This window comes from Trachurus trachurus (genome assembly GCF_905171665.1).
Source record: "Trachurus trachurus genome assembly, chromosome: 21".
In the NCBI taxonomy this organism is placed as follows: Eukaryota; Metazoa; Chordata; class Actinopteri; order Carangiformes; family Carangidae; genus Trachurus; species Trachurus trachurus.
This window is the reverse complement of record NC_139899.1, coordinates 6,832,645-6,855,003: the sequence shown is the minus strand read 5'-3', so window position 1 is coordinate 6,855,003 and position 22,359 is coordinate 6,832,645. Positions and strand designations below refer to the sequence as shown.

At 42.3% G+C, this 22,359-nt stretch overlaps 1 protein-coding gene across 1 annotated transcript in view; it reads left to right on the top strand.

The window, feature by feature from the left end:
- Positions 1 to 10,492, top strand: part of tmeff2a (transmembrane protein with EGF-like and two follistatin-like domains 2a) — a 131,370-nt gene extending 120,878 nt beyond the window's left edge. The window contains exons 7-10 of the mRNA XM_083996570.1: positions 15 to 74; positions 613 to 739; positions 6,985 to 7,143; positions 9,591 to 10,492. Of these exons, the coding sequence (XP_083852696.1) occupies positions 15 to 74; positions 613 to 739; positions 6,985 to 7,143; positions 9,591 to 9,687 (443 nt within the window). The 3' untranslated portion in view covers positions 9,688 to 10,492. The remainder of the gene's footprint in view (positions 1 to 14; positions 75 to 612; positions 740 to 6,984; positions 7,144 to 9,590) is intronic.
- Positions 10,493 to 22,359: the final 11,867 nt, after the last annotated feature.

Genomic DNA, 22,359 nt, shown 5'->3' with positions numbered 1-22,359 from the left:
TTTGTCTTTTCCAGGTGACATCATGAACGGGAACAAAGGCAGTGATGGACACTTTGCACGGACCGACCTCACAGGTGAGTGCATGTGTAATGGGGGCAGATGCCAAAATAATATGCTGCAACTCAGTCTCCTGTTCGTGTGCAACTAAACAGGAAATATATTCTGTTAGTCATCTCTGCCTGGGTTCAGCTTTGGTTTGTTCAAAAGTAGTGCAATGACCAAGGTTTGGTTGGAAAAGGCTATTTGTAAGATTTGCTAATCCTGCAAAGACAACATTGACAAGTAATAATCACCTCCTCCTGGCATCAGATCACATTGAGCGGCTGTGAAAATCTGCAAAGAGCCTCTTTAGATTTAAGTATAAACCTTTTGCTTGAAGTCACTGTTCTTTATTAAAGTAGACCACAATTCTTCTTTAACCTTTACCAAGTGCTGTGAGAGTCTAAACATAACTATAATGCAGTTTAATAATGCATCTCTTCCTCCCTCATTAAACGTCTGGGTCTTTGTTGTACAGTGCAGTAATGTATGTGCACTGGGGGGCTGCTAGCATATGTGCAGTATTTATGAATTTTATTATTTTGTCTTGTCTGTGTTTGTGTGTTGACACAGAGGAAAACGAGGACCCGAGGAACGAGCTGGCCCGCGGCCTGTACATCCCCTGTCCAGATCACTATAAAAACTACTGCGTCCATGGAGAGTGTCAGTTCCCCAGTATCCTGGCTGAGCCCTCCTGCAGGTACACACACACACACACACAGTGTCACAATATATGTATATGACAATGTGCAATGGGCAGGAATTCATATTTTTGGGGCCTTTTATTTGAAGCTGACAGGCGGGAGAAAATGAGGCAGGAGAAGGGGAATTACAAAGGGCGTCCAAGGTTATTAAGCCAGAATCAAACTCCAGACTCCTCAGTCTATACGCATTATGCATTTAAACCACTAGACCACCAGAGCACCCCTTTCTTGACATTATTCAATAGTAAATGTCACAATATTTAAAGTTGGGGTCTGAAACTTCCACTAAAAAGTGAGGTAACCAAACACTTTTTCCTAAATATGGTATAATTCCATCATAATATACTGAGTTGGGACTATTGATTGTAAATCCATAATGAGATGAACAGCTTCTAAATAGCTAGCAATCAATACTGGCTATTATGAGTAACGGTGCAGTGATTCTAATGTAGCAATCAATATTGGCCACAATGTTTTTTTTATATAAAGTTTGTTGATGGTAAATTTAGCAATTGCCAGGTACTGTATGTGCTGCAGGCTATTTATTTCTTAACAGGCGTGTTTGTGTTGGAATTAATGCAAGCCGGTGTGCTCAGACGGACAAGTGTTTGAGGTCCCCCCTGCTGTAGCGCTGGGCCGGTCTGTGTTGACCACTCATATTTGCTCCACTGCTTCAGATTAATCCTGTGTTGGATCTCTCCCCATTTTATGTAGATGTTAGTTTTTATTTCAACAGGCGCTAGTGATCTTGTTTCACCGGTTACATTTCATTTACAGAACCCACACACTGGAGCATTGTCATCTGCCTGCCAGTGATAACACTTGGCTGTAAACATGCCACTATACTGTCAACTTCACCCATGACTGACTCCTTGAGTGTGTCATCAGCGCGTTCCTGGAAATAATAACGTTTTTTGTTTTTGTTTTTTTTTTGTTACAGGAGCAAATACATGAGCTTATTGCTCTGTGTCTGTTGGATGTGTAGTAAGCAGCTACTGTCACATCAAACATATCAGCTTTTTTTGTGTGATGTGTAGATAATGGAAAGATAATTGTGTTTACGATTTCTTGTCTCCTACATGCAAAGGGTACATCTTTTATATTTATCCAGGGTTTTATTTGAAGTATTGATCCATCAGAAGATTGTGGTTTTAAGAACTAAATAACATCTCAGTGTGGTTTTACATTTCCTCTCATAGTAAGTGTCAGCCAATCAGAGGAGAGGAGGCTCCTCTGACTGTTTTCTAAATGATCCAATAACAAAAGAGAAGATTTCAAGTAAACACTCCAAATCAAAGCAAACTACTTTAAAGGTGAAATGATGGTGGTAGATTTGTGACATCATACGATGATACTTTGCCACAGTGTTAATGTAGAACTAAACCTGTGCTATCATCAGAACAGACATGTACATCTACATTAATACAATATGGGACCTTTTACTCTTCCGCGACCTTTGACGAGTTTTCTCGTCATTGCATGCCTGAACGTTGGCGACCTTTGATGAGAAAACTCGTCAAAATTGTTTGGGTTTTTTTACAGATTATGATAATAGACGCTCTCGAGTACCTTGTGTGTGAGTATGGTAGTCCTCCGATATGTAATACTGATTTAAACTACAATCAAAACATGATGGTTTTTATAAAATGTGTGTTCTTGGTTTTGTCGGAGTAAGGATAGCTTTGGTCGACTTGCATGACGACCATGGCTGCTAGGAGGACCAGTGTAGCGTGTAGCGTGCCATACACGTGCAGCTTGCCCATCAATATCAGACCTCAGATCAGAGATGAGATTCATGCTTCGTTTAAATGGAGTCCAGCAGACGGCAAACTGCAAATGCAGCTGGACGGAACAGCAAAAACAAACGAACCGTCCAAGTCGGGCGGGGCGGCAATACGGCAAAACGCATCACGATGTTGTTATGGCGAAGTCCATATATACTCATACGTCACATCCGGTTGTGGATATCATCGCAGCAGATGGCAAATTTAAAATATTTTAACTCCGGACGGTGTTGCCATTTGCCGTTGCCGTCTACGCTATTTTTTGCCGGCCTCCCCCAAGTTTTACCGTCATTCTCTGGTCCACTAACGTGACATCCGGTTTGCCGTCTGCCGGACTCCATGTGAACGCTGATCTGAGGTCTTGGGGAAGCCCACAATATCAGATCTCAGATGATCAGAGATACAACAACAGCACCTATCCCCAGCATCCGGTGTGCAACGCTGCTCGGGATGGTACGGGACTGGGTGAAAGGGTCAGGTTACATCTGACCCATTTGTACAACGTTAGCTCCCCCCAGTGGACTAAGATATATCTATACAAATACTTATTTACCCGAACAAAGCATTTGGGAGACATGTCACACTGCAGAGTACGAGGAAAATGTGTGGATTGCCCCCTAACACAAAAGTGCCTTTTTCTCTGAAACTAGAGCAGGAACTCAATTTTTGGAGAAACTGGGCTCTCTTCTTCTCCTTCGTGCTCATGAACGAAACAGCAAAGAAACTCGCTGTTTTTTCTAGGAGCATGTTGGAAATTGACTCTTCAACCACATGAAAACCGTTTGTTTCTAGGCCTTGTACAGAGTTCGCCTGGACATTGATAAAAAACAACAACAAACAGCTAAAAACATGCGTGAGATGTGATGAACAATTAATTGAGGTTGAGAAATAGTTACTACAGCTTTAATATCCCCACTTTAGGCCTTGGACTCTAAATCTTCCACACTAATAACAGTTTACAACAACATTGTATTTCACTTGTGTGGGTTTGGTCAGGATTCTTCTTTTTACACACAGACACTGAACCAGTGGCCCAACCAGCACAAATAGGATCCAGGTTGTAATAAATCAATTGTTATCATTGACAGAAGTAGCAAGTATAGATACGCACGGAAATGTAATAGACAGAAATTATGCAAACAGACACACACATTTAGACACACACACACACACACACACACACTGAGCATCAATCACACAGGTGTTAATGACAGTATCTGCACACAACGGTGTAGATAGATACACCTTCACATAACAACCTGATATACACTGGGACACAACACAAATGCAAATTCACACAAAGGCACAATGAGGTGCCCCCCCACACACACACACACACACACACACACACAGTGAATGTACATGTGTGCTGCTCAGGTCTGCCATCTTTTACAGCCTGATAGTGCAGCAGCCAGGGGGTCCTGCTATCTCCCTCTCTCTCTCCCCCTCTGTCTTTCTCCTTTCTCCCTAACCTCGCTCGTCCTGGCTCGCCCAGCCAGCCGGTCCTCTTGCATACAGAACGTGGCTCAGCGTAGAGGCGGTGTGAAAGGTCTCTGCTGCCCCCTGCTGCTGGGATAGGCATCGAAGGCTGCATGCAAACACAGCTATCTTTTCTTTGAGAGAGTGTGTGTCTGTGTGTGTGCACATGTGTGGAAACAGAGCACACACCCCAAACACAACAAGGCTGCACTATTCATCGTACACACTGTCAGGTCAAAGAGATAGAGAAGCTGAAGGGGACTGTGTTTGTACAGTGTGTGTGTGTGTGTGCAGGTGTTGGTGGGTAACAACCTCCCCAGAGACAGGAGAAGCAGGTAAAGAAGAGAGGGAGAGAAAGAGAGGGAGAGATTAAAAGGGGGACCATTTTAGCTTGTCTCTGAGGACAAAGATCATCCATTAGTATCTGTGTGTGTGTGTGTGTGTGTGTGTGTGTGTGTGTGTGTGTGTGTGTGTGTGTGTGTGTGTGTGTGTGTGTGTGTGTGTGTGTGTGTGTGTGTGTGTGTGTGTGTGTTTGTGTGTGTGCATGTGTGTGTGTGTGTGTGTGTGTGTGTGTCTTGTCTACACTAAACCGGCTAAATCTGAAAACATCAGATACGGATGCTTAAAAAACACCATGTAGAGAAGTTGACTGCATCATTAATACAACTACTTTTAGCTAAATCTCTTTTTACTTTCTTATTATACTCATTAGTCCATTATTTATTAGCTAACACAGGAGACATGTTTAATGGTGAGTGCCTAATCTTTAATTTGTGAATGTTCTCGACAAATGAAGTGATCGCTGTGCAGGAAAACAAAGAGAAGTGTGGATGTGCCCAGACTGTGGTCTCAGGCTAACAAACGGTTTTAAGCCAGCTCACTATGGTAACATATAACTAATTCTGTACGGCTAACCTGCACTGAGCATGGTTAACGTTAGAGGAGGAGATCAAACCTGTGACACATGAGTGTCATCATTCCTTGAAGATCCTCACATGGAGCCAGTGTGTGAGTGTTGTCAGCTGATAAGCAGCAGTATTTGTATAGTTCAGCAGAGTCAGAGTTCACTACACTGAAGACTCTTATTGTGTCACTGCAGCTCTGTGTAACCTGAGGGGACTTTGACACGATAAGGAGAAATTGAAAGTACACAATTGTCGAAAAACATTCTGCATGATTAGAAATACAACGCCTCATCAGATCGATAAGCTGTGAAACACTTCTCCCCTCTCCTCCTTTCCTTGTTCTCACTGCAGCAACACCACTTTAATTCTTTGTGCATCACATAGGCTATAATATATTCATCTAAAAAAAACAAAAGAATACTGAAGATATGATAATTCTCACACTTTGGGGATTCATGTATTTGTATTTTCTACAGCCCATAATTGTTGTAATCATGTGATTATCTTGTATACATTTCATATGATTGAACCCAGAGACTGAGACTGAGATGAAGCTGCTCCGTGGTTCAAACCCAACACTTCATCACCTCACCAGGGGAGGGTTCAGAGTATTTCCTGGTGGGGGGCACAGGGGATTACAACAGTGAATCTTGGTGGGCCACAAAAGTAACAAAAATGAAGGCTGCCACTGATCGCTCTCTTCAATATTTATATTGTACAGTTACACACTGTTTACAATATGTCTTCATCTGGCTTTAATTGGCCGCATTCATTTATAAGGAAGATGCCTATGACCTTTTTATTTTCCACTGTCAGTGTCAAGATGCAAATGATATTCAATCAATTATAACCACTATGTAGCAGAATGAGCAACACAATTAATTCTCACAGTGAACAACAAGATCTTATACTCTTACCCAGTAGTTAGAACTCGCTACAAGAACATCTCAGTGGTGTAACAGTCAGTCAATATATGCAGAATTTTTTTTTTTTTTAATTAATGATTTATGATGATGATTAATGATTTATTTAAATCGATATTGACTGTATCTAGCAAGTCACTGACGTACTGGCGTCCTGCTGAGGAGAATCTCAACACTGATAGGCTGTCCCGACACAGCTTCACGCGAATATTCTGCCAAAGTTGATTTTTTTTTAAATTTGCACTGCACCGTCATTTGCACCCCCGGCACAAATTTGCATGTATTCATGTCTTTGCATTGACTTTGTATGTAATCTCATCGCGTGAAAAATTTGCTTTGCGTATGGTGTTTCATCGTAAGAATCTTGATCAGAAGTTAGTGCTTTGTTAGTAGCTCTGTACAGTGAACATAGCAGTATTAAAGAGCTTTACACAATAATTGCCATTACCACAAGTCAATGACCATTGGGGGGACACGCAGTGTGGGTGGGTGCCCCCCTGGTGCCACCACGGAAGCTCCGCCCCTGCACCTTATGGTGAACAGTCGCAGATCTTGCAGTCTCTATGAGGTGTCTCTGTAGAGCCAAAAGGTCCCATATTTTATTTTTTTCATTTTTATTTTCACTCTATTGACTGTCTCATGCTTCCTAAGGGTTTTCTCTGAACTTGTTGAATCTGACATTTTGTTCACCAAACACATGGAATCAACTGCAACATGCTCTCATGTCGGCTCAACAAGCGTCAACACAGTCGCTACGCAGCATCCGCTCAATGTGTCATTATGATTCCAGCTTGAGCGTGTACAACGGGCCACAATGTAGAGAACATTAGGCATTTCAGCTGCTTACTGTCAACATCCTCGCGCTATCTCTCCCCTGCCTCCGTCGGCCGGCGCCAGCCTCATCAGTCATGTTCATCTCGACAGTCGCAGCAGAGCCCGGTCACCGCCGCTCTGTCTCACAAACGCATTGTTCCACCACAAAGTCTTTATCAAACGGGTTCTGACGTTTCAATTAGAAACACAAAAATAATTAACCTGTCTCTCATGCAAAGGAATGACTTGTGTTCTCTCTGCTTTCTCCTCCTTCACTCGGTGTGTGTGTATGTGTGTCTTTGTCTGTGTGTGTGTGTGTGTGTGTGTGTGATCTCAGCTGTCACTCGGGTTTTAGGGGCACCCAGTGTGACATCAAAGAGTACAACGTGCTCTATGTGGTGCCAGGATCTGGCAAACTGCACTACGTCCTCATCGCCTCTATCATCGGAGCACTCCAGGTGGTCATCATCTGTGTGGTGGTGCTCTGCATTACCAGGTGAGTCATGCCCTAACTCACTCACACACACACACACACACTTTGAACACAGCTTCCTAATGAGCCTGGGAGCTGTATTTTCCATGATGTGTGTATAGGCGCATTGGGAGGCTGTAGCGCTCCCTTAGCCTGGAGGAAACAACTGAAAGGTCACCTTGCCTAGAGAGGAAGTTCTGTCACCTTCCCTCTGGACACACACACACACACAAATCTAAAAACATGCACAGCGTGCCTATGAGAACAGATGCACAAAGATACCTGTGTGTGGGAAGCCAGGCATTTTGTATTCACAGTAAAAAGCACACACACATACACTTATGCCCTGCACCTCGTCTGCCTCCAGCTGACCTAAGCAATTTATGACATTTAATAAAAGATTTTAAGAGTTTTGGCCGAGACAAAACTGCTCCTCTGAGCAAAGGGAGGAGGAGGAGGAGGAGGAGGAGGAGGAGGAGGAGGAGGAGGAGGAGGAGGAGGAGGAGGAGGAGGAGGAGGAGGAGGAGGAGGAGGAGGAGGAGGAGGAGGAGGGGCGAAATGAGAGAGCGATGGAGCAGGATGAGAAGGCCAGGAGTGAAGATAAAGAAGGAAGGAGGAAATTATATTATACACTCAGCCTTAGAAAAAGTCCACAATACAGCACAGGGCTCTGACTCCACCACTACTGAATAAATGAATGTGTAAAGGAATGAATGAGTCCACACAGACATGTATTTCATTGTCTGGTGACTGACTCTGGCCGAGGGTCCTATCTCTGTCGAAGCGACTGAGCTTTGTTTCGTGAGTTTTATGTGGTTTCCTCTTATTATGAAGACTTGCCATTCGCTTAAAGGACAAACAGGTGGGAGCGGGAAAGGTCATCTTCCTTCTCCTGTATGACGTTATGTCACATCTCGGGGAAAAGGTCTGCTCCAAAGGGTATCACTGTGAGATGTCTTCTTACAGCTGCATTATCCTATATACTTTCATCACTGTCAACAAGTCGGATACAAAGAACCAAACCAACAAGCATTTTGTTTTGTTTTTTACACAAAAGGCAAATTACATTGATGATTTATTTTTGTAAAACAGAAGAAAAGAAATTAACTCTTAACTGTTCAAATGTGATGTAATATCCTAAAGTACAACAAAATTAAAGTAGAGCTGTGGCATTTGAAAGAGCCTGAGCACACACTCCAATGCTAATGTGTGTGTTTTTTTTATATAAATTCTGCTTTTGCATTTTGCGTCCAAACACATCTTTGGTGACTGCTGCCAAGGAGATGTAAACTTCACCTGTCCATAGTAATGACTAAATCACTGCATCTGCATCAACACTGCACAGTGGAACGGAGCAGCAGCAGCAGTTAGCGTTGCCGTGGTGTCGAGCCGACATGCAGTTTCATCTTGTCATGCATTTCCCCTTGGCTGCTTTTCAAACTGTGGAAATTTCAGGCCGAAGCTCTTTGTCTTAATCTTTAGATTCCGTCATTTGCCTGCAGTGTTTTACATGTAGGAGAGTGTGCAAAAACACTTTAAATGGAGCAAAAGGTCAACTTATTGTCGTATTGCTGCAGGGCTGTATTAAAATGTGTCACACCCTCAGTCCAAATTCTAATTGTAAGTCACCAGCAAGCTGTTTCCGGGTTTTGCAAGTTGTTACAAGGGTTACAAGGGTTTTAGTGCTTAAACCATCATCCATCCATGCTATAGCCTACCACGTTAGCTCAGGGAATTACAGTCTACTTTCACTGAAAACCAGCTAAATCAGCTAAGCTGTTGTTACTTCCTACCTTTGAGGAGGTCCGTCTATTCATCCATCATTTATATTCCTTTAGTCTTTAAGGGTCCCTATATATATATATATGAAAAAAAAAATCTGAGGGGTTTGTGCATAGAGTGTTATGAATGAATTATGAATAGCGTCATGAGGAGCCCATGGCAGACTATGGAATGACTTTATTTGCATCTTTTCTCTACATTTCATTCACTTCCCTCCTTCCAGCTCCATCACTGGCTGTGTCAGTGTGTGCTTGTTGTTGTTAGTTTGCTGGATAATAAATTGGAGCTCTCAATGGGTCTACAGTTCCTCTGTTATAAGCATTTCTCTCTCTCTCTCTCTCTCTCTCTCTCTCTCTCTCTCTCTCTCTCTCTCTCTCTCTCTATTTTTTTTGCATTTGCAGGAGGAAATGAATGAAAATTGCTTTAAAATGTTGTTTATCTGCAATTTATCAATACATTTTTTGTAGATTTAAAGGATTTACATCTCCATTCTCCTTGGCTTCAGTCTTTTCATGATAGTTAAAACCTAAAAGGGGGGAAAAAAAGGAAAACCTAAAATGCTAGCTGTAATGTTTGAATAATGATTTCAGGTCCATCAAATAACAGAATTACACCAGAATGAGGTTTCACAGTTTCAGATTCTGATAACTGCATAACTAACCACTGCCTTGCCTTCTTCTTCTATACAGGAAGTGCCCAAGGACCAACAGGATCAACCGGCAGAAGCAGAACAATGTCCACTTCAGTTCAGAGAACACCATGCGCGCCTCCACTCGACTCATCTGAGCCCTGGCACACCGGACAGAGTCCCCCTCCTCCACTTTACGGAGAGCTGCGGCGTTTGATGTTCCCCCCCATGTAGGCCAACTCCCCCCGAAAAATTAGGATCTGCTTCCCCTCACCCCTCGCCCTCTCTCTCCCAGTGTGAACTTTAAGAATGCCCAGGGAGGACAGTGGTGGCACAGCAAAGACAGAGCTGGAACAACACCCAGTCAGGAATGAGACTCACATCGTGGGGTAACGTTTTCATCTGTTGCCAACCTCGCCGACCCCCCCCCGCCCCCCAGTTACAGATGTGTGTACCTGCAGCACCTTGTCACTTCCGCCCAGGGTTTTTCTGAAAAAGACTGAACCATGAGGTGTTTGGGGGCATTTGAGGATACTGAATGTGAGTGAGTGAGTGAGTGAGTGTGAGTGAGTGTGTGTGTGTGTGCGTGCGTGTGTGAGAGTGTGTATTAGATGTGTGAGCTTTGGTAGAGGCGAGGTAGCCAATGTCTGTTGTTTGTAGATGAGGGGGTTTAAGCAAATCGGGGTAGTGCAAAGCAGGGTAATGGGCTTTAAATGAGGTGTGTGTTGTTGGGTCTGGGAGGGGGGTGGGGCGGGTTTCGGGGCTACACGTGATGCCTTGCACCTTGTGTTATAGGAGACCTTTGACAGAGGGCACAATGTTATTATAGAGCTCTCTGTTCGGTTGTGACGATGACGTCAGCTACTGTATCTTGGGTTCTATTTCCAATAGTTATTACTACGTTGTCTTGATGGGGTCATTTTTCTGTAAATGTAAATAAATAATTTATATCACGAAATGTAACATGCCGTGTCTGTCTCTGGTTATTATGATCACATTCATGTTGCTCCCTAAGATATATTAAACTTTACAGTAGATCCATAGATCAAAGTGATTTTACATCGACCAGTTACTATGGTAATCTGTTGCTCTTACATCACTAAGAGTAACACTTATTGATAATCATCTAATAATATATAGCCAATAATTTGTAATGACTATTTGAATAAATGTTATACTTTAACACTGAATTTCTCAATTTTAGTGTGTTTTCAGTCCAACAGGTTTATTTTTAATATAAAAGATTATGTTTAGGAGGGTGTTTCTGCATGGATGTCTAATACATCTATGATCTGAATACTCCTACCACTGTGCCATTATATGCCAAAGATGTTATACAGCCTATTATGCATTTCAAATCTTTCTACGGTGGCCCTGAGAGCTCAGCACACTGCAGCTTGACAAAGGATTTGCATATGTTGTGATTTTTTTGCAGCAAACATGTCAAACGGATGAGGATCATAGAAAGTTTATTTTAAAAAATGAGGATGTTTTCTGAATTTGGTGTGAATTGTGCTTATGCATAGGATTAATGGCCTCAGGGCCACCATATTTTTCTACAGTTTCTCTGACACACGGTGAGGCTTCAAGCCTACAGTCAAAATAAAGAAACTGTTAACATACACCAAACTGTACAACTCCTAGGCTACATCTAGGTTGTCCTTCCTTGATGTTTTTTTAATGTGCTTGCAGCCTCTGTATTTGTAACCAACTGTGAAGGCCGTAGCTTATTGAGGCGAAGTCAAATGAACATTCAGAGGCAGCTGTCTCCATCTCTGTCCACAAGATGGCGCTTCATTCACCACGGGCCTGAGCGGTGCCAGTGGTCGGTGTGAGGGCTCCGGCTCCAGGTAGGGACCAGGGACAGCGTGTAAACGGCATATTCCAGTGCGGGAATGTTGATCGAATCATATTGATGATTGATCTTTCTAATCTGCAGTAAAGTGTATAGGTTTCATGTTGTCGTGGCCGAGTGGTTAAGGCGATGGACTAGAAATCCATTGGGGTCTCCCCGCGCAGGTTCGAATCCTGCCGACAACGTTCCAAGTTTTTTTTTTTTCATGACAGCCTCGCTGTCCTCCTCCAGAGAAGAAGCGTAATAAAGGTGTAGTAACGGTAAACGGACAAAATCATAATATAAACAGTTAATTCAACAATGTCCGCCTGTAAACTTATTCTGTTCCTCCCCAAGACAACACAACTTTCTCGTTTTGTTCAGTTCACTCAAGACGTGACGTGACTCATCCAGCCTGTCATAGGCTAATTACCGTGGGTCTTGTGAGAAAAAAAATCCCTCTGTGTTCCTGTTCTGAACATTTCTGAACTTTGCTCAGTAGCTTCTATAGTTGGATACTTTTTAAGCAACTCATACCTTTGTTGAGTATTTGCATTATGTAACAGTAGCCTAATTACAACATAATTATAGCAAACAATTTTTCTGCTACTGCCGACATATCCAATCACATCATTATCTATTGCTTAAGCAGGTACAAAGCACAAAAGGGATTTCATTCTTTTGAAAAGACAGTTATTGGAAATGCTAGAGACTCTTCCAATTACGTAAAAGATCATAGTCAATATATGAAGCTCTGAGCTGAAATTGTGCTCAGTCACCCCTGGGTCATTCAGGCAAAATGTTCCCAGCCTGTCTTTTAATAGGCCGGTAGCCACAGTACAGACATGTGGCTGTCTGAGGGGCACATCCCTCGTCTTTTATTGACCTCAGGTAATGACTTCAAAACAACTTTATCGAGTTTAACACAGAGTATTCAGGTGTGAAACTTGCTAAGTTTGAGGTTGACTTGACACTGATGACCATGTTTTTTCTTTGCTTTTATGAGTTAGTGATCACTTTTTCTTTTATCTGTTGGTTTCAGTCACTCAAAGTTAAGCAGAAAAATGCTCTGAATAAGGTGGTAAATGTCTGTAGCAAAATAACTGGTAGGCCTACTGTTCAGTGTCCTGTCAGACTGTTCTCATCCTCTTCAACAGTAGCCTAATTTCTTCCATATTACTCAGACTGCCATTAGCAAAAACCAACATATAGGCTAAACACTCCTTTCTACCTTATTAAATTCCAGGAGGGAAAGGTAGCCTATCCTTAGTGTTTTTTTGTTTTGTTTGTTTTTTTACTTTTCAACCCCCTTTTCAACCCCTATAAATTGTGTAGTTTTTATTATGTATGCTATTGGTTGTTGTGCAATATTGTTGTATAGCCTATATTTCTATTTCTGTGCTGTGTTGTATGTTCTACAACTGCCCCACTGGGAACAAATATTGAGAGATTGAGATTGACACTTTTCTGACAACAATTATACAGCAATAGAAAATAATATACACTGTGCTCTTCTGTGAATATAAAAATACCAGAAATAGCTAAAAGAGCCTCTCTTTTCACCGATACGGTGAAAGCCTCATTAAACCCATTAGGAGGAGTCTGTGTGGCTGTTGGAAATGAAACCCTCGATGACGACTGTCTAGTCCCACAGTCCAAAATTTCCCCTTCATCTCCCTCCCTTCACCCTCCTCCAATTTAAAAAAAAAGATAAAAAGCTAGAGGCTCTTGCAGGTCGACCCCCTGTTTGTATACACATGTGTGTGTCTATTCTGCACAGAACCCAGCAGTCAGACCCAGTCAGTGTAATCCTGTCAGTTTCCTGTCGTCTCCCGCTGGTTTTGGCTCAAATCCAGTGGGCCCAGGGCCAGGGAGGAGCAGGAAGGAAATCTCTGTGAACGTCTAGTATCTGCTCTCATTTGAGGTGGAAGAATGCGGGGAATACTCCCATTAATGGACAGCTAGATTATCCCAAAGTAGATTTTGCTTTTATCGAAAAAAGAAAAAATGTTCCCACCCTTGGTGTTTGTCTTTTATCGTGAGCAAAGGTCATGACATCAGCAGAAAGGTAATTTACAGGTGAGCAACCTCACATAAAGTCTACTAGCTAGGCTTTAATCTGCAAATAAAAAGCCACTTTGTTGAAATGAAATACGACTTGAGTCACATTCAGGCAGCATGCAATGTGATGTGATGTTTCAGCCATCTGTCAGTCAGTGTGCCACTTGCCACAATTACTTGGATTTCCATGATGTTAAACAGAGTCAAGCGGAGGTTGACTGAGCCTAAAGTCAGCTTCACTAACAGCTTGCAAGAGGTGGCTGGTAATGAGAACACACTTCACCAGTGCTAATTGGGACAGTATGCTTCCATGGATACAGCTTGAATGTGATGTTAGTCTTTTTCAGATTTAATTTCAACACGAAACTGCTGCCAACAGTGTGAACATTTTTACTGGCATCCCAGCGCAGGCCTCATTTGAGTTGTGTCACCCCTCTGCCACAAAAGTCAGTTTAGCCTACTTTAAAGGTGTTCGTTTGTCCTGTTTGTCATGCCTCCTTCCACGAGTTGCCACACAAGTTTACCCCAGTAAGGAAAATTTGATTGGTTGTTATCGAGCAGGTGGGATATTCAATGTTTGGGGCATGCTTGGTGTGTATGTGTGTGTGCGAGTGTGTTTAGCTAAGGTAGCTAACTGTTAGCTAGTAGGCTTGCTACGTTATAGCTTGCTAACTTAGCTAGCGAGGCTAATGGTGCGTTCATTACAACTCGGAGGTCGGGATTCCCAACTCGGAAATTTCCGACTTCCGACATCATAGCATTCACGCTGCAGGAACTCGGAAGAGAAAAAACATGGATACCCGAAGGAAGTTTGGCGTATTGTGGCTCATAGCTTAATACGAAAAATAAATGCAGCAGCAAATTATGTTTATTTTGGAGGCAAATGGAAAGGAGAGGAGACGCCGCAGACGAGTGCACATAATGTTATAGCCTTGATAACAGTTTCCGTCACATACGAGGAACACAATTTCACACAATACAACAATCACAGCTTAATATAAACGCATTTCATATAGGCTACTGCAATATTACACAAAACATATGCCTTAAAACCTCAACAAATAACTTAAAATTTCTAAATTCTAACCGTTTAAGACGAGGGCTGCCATGTTTTGATGTTGTCGTGACGTCAAGTCGGAATGTCGGAGCTCTGAAATGATACCCGAGTTTCCGACTTGTAATTTACGAGTTCGACGCCGTTCAATTCATTTTTTACAACTCGGAGCTCGTTTTTTTCCGACTTCCGAGTTGTCTTAAACGCAGCATAAAGCCGCTTTCCCACTAAAATTAGCTGTTTTTTAAACACGGGTCGGCCCGCTAACAATCGGCATTTGGCTCCTTTCCCATTGACCAAAATGCCGCCGTATGACGGATGTCCGCGGCACAACACGTCAGTTAAACAGACTGTTGCTTCTTTTTTTTTAAATCTTTTTTGGTCAGTGTTGTATAGCCTATTTCTTTTGATCAAATCCCAGTCTTGAATGCGAGCAGAGGAGCTTTGTTTTGGTAGCCTACATGATATGAGACGTGACTGGCGCGTTATGACGTGGCGTCACATAATGCTCAACGTCATCACGTAAATTAGCGGGTTGACCTGGGTCTGGCATTCCCACTGCAAGCCACGTAACAGTCAGATGGCCTCTGTGTTCACACCTGCTAAAATAAAATCCACTCTAAGCCACACAGATAATGGTATGTTTACATTCCATTGGGGATATATAATTTCATCCTGTATTTTATTAGCAAAACTGTGACTAACAATATTCTACAATAATGAAAATAACATAGATGGTATGAATAATTCAGTACAAAAAACAGCAGCAACACGTGGAAACAAAACCGTAGGAACCAATCAGTCTGTAATGTGGTGTTAAAGATGAACTGAACTCTGATCTTGTGAGTAACATCCTTAAAAAGATGTGTCTCACTGGTTCACAGATGTGGTGAAGTGTTGAATAGGCTAATGCTCTACCTAAAAGTGTAAACGCTAGAAATTGTGTGTAGTACACCACAGGAACAGAGTCTCACCTCATGATTAATCTGTTATTAGATAAATGTCTGCAAGCAGTTGCTCACTGACTGATAAAAGACGCAGTTTGACAAGATATTGTATGTTATATGAGTTGAATGTAGCATAACATCGCCCTTCCTTCGTGCCAAAGATGCATAGACAGGGTTTTTTACAAAACTGTGTGTTGTTTCAGTGTAATGTTGAAGTGAAACAACATGATGAAAATCGATGAGTTCCACAAGATGAGATCAATCATTCAAACACGCTGAAGGATACAGTATATACGCCCAAAGGCTTGCTCTGTTTTCAACACACAACAACAAACACAAATTTATTCCTCGAATACACACTACCCACCCAGCACCGACTGAGAATAACAGATAGGTACGAAGCATTGGAATCTGACACTTGTATTAGAAATGCATAACTCCTTATCTGACTGCTCACTATTTCACACAGCATGTTTGAACATGCCGGCTTGTAGATAATGCACATACCACTGAATATTAAAAACTTTTCTCCCAAGAAAACCCAGGATGGTGTGGAGAGAGATACCAGTGGTGAATGAAATAACAGCTGGATTTTAAATATATATTTCTGTGGGAGGCACATGGCTGTCTCCCCGGGATCCATGATGGGAAGCATCAGGCTGAATGGTGAGGAGAGCCCTGCCTCAACCATTTTACAGTCAACAAGCTCCACCACAGCTCGCATGGCAGTGAAGGACCGGCCTATTGATTTGAAAATTGATGGTATTGGACGCATGAAAGCTCAAGACACTCACAGGAACACAACATTTCGCAGCTACACATACACAAGAGCGTTTCCTCACATTCTGACGGTAGATGTGTAAAGTTAACACCTTGAAAATTGGCCCATTAACTTCAGAATTGATGGCATCACGGAAATCACACGCCACAGACAACACACACACTTCTCCGCAAGGCCATCTTTAAGTGAGTGTGTGTCTAACACACGCTGGTCTGTGAAAAAGGGTCATTTAAAGATCCACTGCCATCTGTTTTGGCCCCAGCATGCCATTTTCCCCTCTGTGGGGGCCTTTGATTTTGCGACAAAAGGGTACCATTGCTTCACTCTTTCCCACTGTGCAGCCAGACATCCAGTCTGAGCAGCAAAATACAAATCAAACGCTGCCGGGCATCCATTGTTTCATCATAGGTATGGCCACCTGTGTGAGACTGTTGGTGGTAATCACAAGCATTAGGGGTCCTATTTAAACATTGATCAGGGAGCCGGTTCGTTGTGTGTCTCCCAGCCATCACTTAAACCAGGCAAAACCGCTGATGAAATATGGGGAAGCAGGTGGATGATTAGTTCTTAAGTACAGTCTTTCAACACTGCGCTCCCATAATCAGATGTTTACTGGGCATATTATCAAGTTCAGAACACTCCAACGTCTCATAGTCCACATGCCTCATTTCATACACGATGCTAATTAGTTTAAGGCCATGGATCTGGTAAACCTCTTCATCCTGGCCTCGGCTTCTCCATATGTTTGTGATGCATGCGGATATAAACTATGATTTACTGTAGGATCTTAGAGCTGCACTAATCACCGTTCCACATTGACAGCAGATGAAGTGATTATGCGTATGTGGAAACTAGTCATTCACTCCTAGTGACAAATCCACAAGCAAATATTGTTTTATGATCAAATATTTATTTATTTTAAGGAAAACCATACACATACAAAAAGAGAAGAAAAAGAAGAAGAGGGAAAAACAGTATGCACATTGCAAACGTAGAGCACAAGATACATATTACATAATCACATGCATACACACACACACACATATACAAAACTAAACTAAAATAATAATAAATAAATAAAATAAAAATCCACATGCAATTATTAACTAAACCTACAGCACCTGTCAGTTCCACAGACCTTTTAATGGCTTTCATCTTATTGAGTTGATTTTTGGATCCATTACAGTAAGTCCACTCGAATCAAACCTGACTCTCCAATGTAAAAGTTCTAAAAGACCCACTATTCAGCACAGCGACACAAAGCAACCTGCTGGAATCAAACCTGCTGGATATGGTATCCAGATATTTCCATCAGGAGTAGACACAGGCTAGAAACAGAGCTAATAGAGAGTGACTGCTAGAGTCCATAATACCAGTCCAAAATACTCAATATTAATGTTACTATTGCTCAAAATCTATCAACAAATTTAGGTGATAATAATTAAAACAATAATACTATTTTCATTGTGCCCAAAATAGTTCACGTCATGTAAACACATTGTTTTTTTAGTGACATAAAAGCAACTGTTACATAAGATCAACCAAGTTAAACTGCAGACACTACCCCTCCATGTTAGTATTCCCTCTTTACACTGTACAGTAATGTTTCCATGGTTGTGAAAAACTATCATTACGGAGCCCGTAAAGACGCTTGCGGTGTTTCACTTGCATTCTTCTCAGCACAACAAGCAGCCACTTGTGGTCAACAACACAGAGGAGGATGGGGACCGTGGCTTCCCAAGCCACCACATGGACACAGGTAGCAATGACGACGAGCGCAGAGGAGAAGCTTGAGAAACTGCAAGAGTGTGAGTCACTTCTTCTTACAGTCACACGTCCTCTCTGCCTTTCAGAATATAACAATACATTGTTCGTTGGTGCTTCAGGTCAGTCAGACCTGTCAGGTTGCCTTTGGAAAAGGAAAGTAAAATACTTTGAAACAAAGGGATCTATAAACTATATCCTGCACTTTAATTTCCCAAAACCTTGTTGATCAACCAGTCTTGGAAATCCAGTCATTTACCCAGGAGTTTTGCCAAAAGCATAACGGTTGCAGAAGTGCCACACCTGTGCAGAAGGTATTGAGGCAACTCCAGATCGGTTTCCCAGGATACAAAGCTCATTCAGTCGACTCAACTTGCAGCGGCATGTTTGTTGAGATAATGGACTACATACAACATTATACTGAGAGTTGTTTCTACTGCTGCCCTTTAAGCCATGACTGGTTTCTACAGATCTTTTGAAAAGCAGATTGGATTTATGGAAATTTACTTGAGAAAAAAGAGAATAAAATAAGATCACTGAAGGGAGTCAGTAATAATCTTTAATACTGACCACTCACAGAATAGTGAGCCTTGTGTTATGACTGAAATAAGATCCTGTTGGCTTTTGTTCCGACTCAACAGAGCTCTAACAGTAACTCGGCTGTGAGCATTAGGTCATGCACTTGCGACTCTTGGCCTCCAGAGGGGGCTGAGTTCTTCAAACTGGAACAACAGGAAGGTGAACGGCAAAATGAATCCCAGAACAAATAGGAAGTGTTGTTATAAAATAGGCATGGGAAAGACAACAGTCCTTGTCACAACAGGGGGAATGAGTGAAACATGCACCAGACCATCAGGAACAGCGAAAGGAATCCAGGGAAAAGCAGAGGAAAAGTTCCAGAGAGAGGAAGATAAAGGGGGAAAGGGAGGGATGGAGAAAAGGGGGAGCAATGGAAAGGAAAAGAGGGGGATAGCTGGAAGAATGACAGGATGGGAGCGTCATTCCCTCCGCTCTAGCCCAGGGGTGAAAGTGGGAAAGGTCAGAGTTCAAATGTTGGGAACGGGAGGTCACGCTTTTATGTCGACAGAAGTGCGTGTCTCCAAGGCGAGGCAGGGAGAGAGAGAGAGGCAGAGAAACACTGGGGTTTTGAGAGAGAGGAGGAAGGAAATTTGTTTGGGTGAGTGTCTGGCACTTCCACTCTACTGTGACAGCTTTGAAGCTTGTTGAGTGAGTAACCTCAAGAAAAGGTGTTAGTCTTGAACGTTGACGCGAGAGAATCTGTGAAGAGCACTCGACTCCATATGGAGCCGAGGCAGAAACATGGTGGGTTTTGGTTCTCCTGTCAACAAACTGTCACTTTTTAAAAGAACAGTTCAACGCTCAAATATGCTCATCTCTTTTCTCGCCAAGATAAAGATATCACTGTCACATCTATCAGTAAGATACGAAGCTCTTACCCGCACTTTCGCTTTAGCTTAGCTTAGCATGTAGGTTGGAAACAGGTTTAACAGCTGGCCTGGCCCTGTCTGAAGCAAATAAAACTCACCTAGTATCCTACAGTGCCGTGAAAAAGTATTTACCCCTTCCTTATTTCTTACTTTTTTTTTGCATATTTGTCACACTTAAATGTTTAAATATTATTTACTTTTTTGACCAGCTGTCCGCGACCCATCCAGAACGGGTCCGCGACCCACTTTTGGGTCCCGACCCACCAGTTGAGAACCACTGGTTTAGATCATCAAACACATTTTAATATTAGACAAAGATAACCCAAGTAAATATAGAATTGAGATATTAAATGATGATTTCCTTTAAAGGCTATCCAAACCTACCTGGCTCTGTGTGAAAAATGAATTGCCCTCTTTGTTAAAGGTGTACAGAAATGGCCGTTTGTCCTGTGTGTCGCGCCGAGTTGTCACGAGCTGCAACACGAGTTTACCCGAGTAAGGAAAACGAATTTGATTGGTCGTTATCGAGCGGGCGGGATATTCAAAGCTTGGGGCAAGACCGAGCTCCCTGTGTGTGTGCGTGTCTCAGACGTTTGAATGACGGATTACGGATCCAATATCAGTGGCTGATGAATCGTGTACAGGCTGACGTATAATCCATGCGCCTGCATTATCCAATGCGAAAAAAAAAATACACACTTTCATCCCGGATTTACTCAAAAATAGAATTTTGCACAAAGTTTGGCCTACATCATCTGAAAGATGAGTTATCACATTAATTGTATGATCCAGAGTGGGCTCAAATTCAGTTTTCTTTTCTGTACACCTTTAAATCATGAACTAACTGTGATAAACCAAATGTTTTCGAATTCTGAGTTCAATGTCACTCTCCACACCCAGGCCCAATCACTGCCAGACCTATTGAATCAAGAAATCACTTCAATAGAACCTGTCAAAGTGAAGTCAACAAGGCTAAAAGATCTCAAAAAGCAACATATAATGCCGCAATCTAAAGAAATTCCCCTCCAAAAAGATGAAAATATAACAAGACAGTCAGGTCCGTACTGCTTGTATTTCTTCTTCCATGTTGCCTCCACACCATGATGTCTGACTTTTTGGGGGTTAAAAACTCTGAAGCAGCGTGGATGGCAGGTGCAAACGTATAGCATAAGTGATGATTTTTTCAAACATTCTTTCAAATACATTATGTGTTAAAGTCTCTGCACATGGCCAACGCCTGACAACATCATAAAAGCTCATTATGTAATGTTTACTCTGGCTTCTCTAATGACTAAACAAATACAACATAGGCTAATATTATGATTAAATGCTAAGATGTGTTTGGTACCTTTGGATAAGAGGAGTCTCTGTTTTCAGCTTCCAGTCTTTATGTGAAGCTAAGCTAGCCGTTGTGTTACAAACATTGAAGTTGTATCAAGAAAGCAAATGAGTGTCTTTCACATACACTTATTATTCCTTTAGCAGAACCGGTAGGCCTACGACAAGAGTTGCAAACCTCAAAACAACAATGAGAAACAACAAGACAATTTAAAAATAGATACTTTTAGTATGTGGTTTGGATCTGAGGCAGACTATTGACTACTGACAGTGCCAGCAGCCTTCATTGTAACACTGTTCGAAGGTGTGTCTTTGCTGTGTGTGCATAGGCTGCAGGTCGTTGCAGGACAACTAATCTCAGTTTAGGGGTGTGTGAATACTTTGTATTGATTTTGGATGGGTTGGTGGACGACCAAGCCTTTTCCATATCAGGCAGAATCCAATAAAACTCAGGTGTGGATTTGAACGCTTTCCACCGACTGCAGTGATAAAGTAGATTCTTGCCATAGCTCTGATGGAGGAGCTTTTTTCAGTGAGGGAATTAATCACACAGATAAACACCACATTCTTCTCCCCCCAGATAAATCCAGGCTGCAACACATACACACACACTCACACAGTGAAACACTTCTTGACTTTAAAACGTGGTTGAAAGAGGGAATGGGTTGACGAGGATGAAAGGTTTACGGTGATGGTGACAAAGGGAGAGAGAGAGAGAAAGAGAGAGAGAGAGGCCAGGGCGCCGTGCCAGGGCACAGATGAGCTCATTGTTGAAACAGGGATTTCCACATTTCCATGTCAGTGTGCCCCATGCCATGACACAGGGCTCAGAAAACAAGAGGGGAGAGGAAAGGGGAGCACAGTAGGCACACACACACCCAGCTATATGCTAACACACACACACATCAGGCCTACATGAGCTTTGGTGTAAAGAAAATAGGGCCCGTGATTTATCTCGGGCTGATTCCTGCCATAGTCCCATTGTTGTTTCATTGTTTTATCAGCTACACACCAGGGCTCCAGACTGCCCCTAAATGGGGGCATTTTGCCCTCAAAATCTGAAACAACGCAAGTACATTTTTCATCTTTGCATGTGCAACCAGAAAATTTAACTTTTTTTTTTTTTTTTTTTTACACTGGAGAAGCGACAACTCAGAGAATCGTGAATCTGTCATTACAGGTGGCAGGGCAATTTGTGTGAGGATCATGAAATAAAAAGGAAATGTGACGGTGTGTGCCCCTAAATGTTCTGCCTGCGCTCCTAAAATTTAGGTTAGGGGCCACTGTGCTCCTAGTAAAACAATAGTTCAACATTTTGGCAAATTGGCCCATTGCCATAGTCTTAGGAGTAGGTTTATTACATTTAATTGTCGGTGCAAGCTACTTTTAGATCAGCGGAGCAGAGCCGTGAGTTGCTCAGAGCTACACTACGGAGGTTAATGGGATTTCTTGGTTTTCCTCATCAAACTAATCAAATACACCAACAACTCCAAAACGCTCTGGTGGACAAGTTGTGACCTGCACATTCACTACGCTATCTATGACATAATGACGTGGTGAATGTGCAGGTCACAACTTGAGTGTTATGGAGTTGTTGGATTGT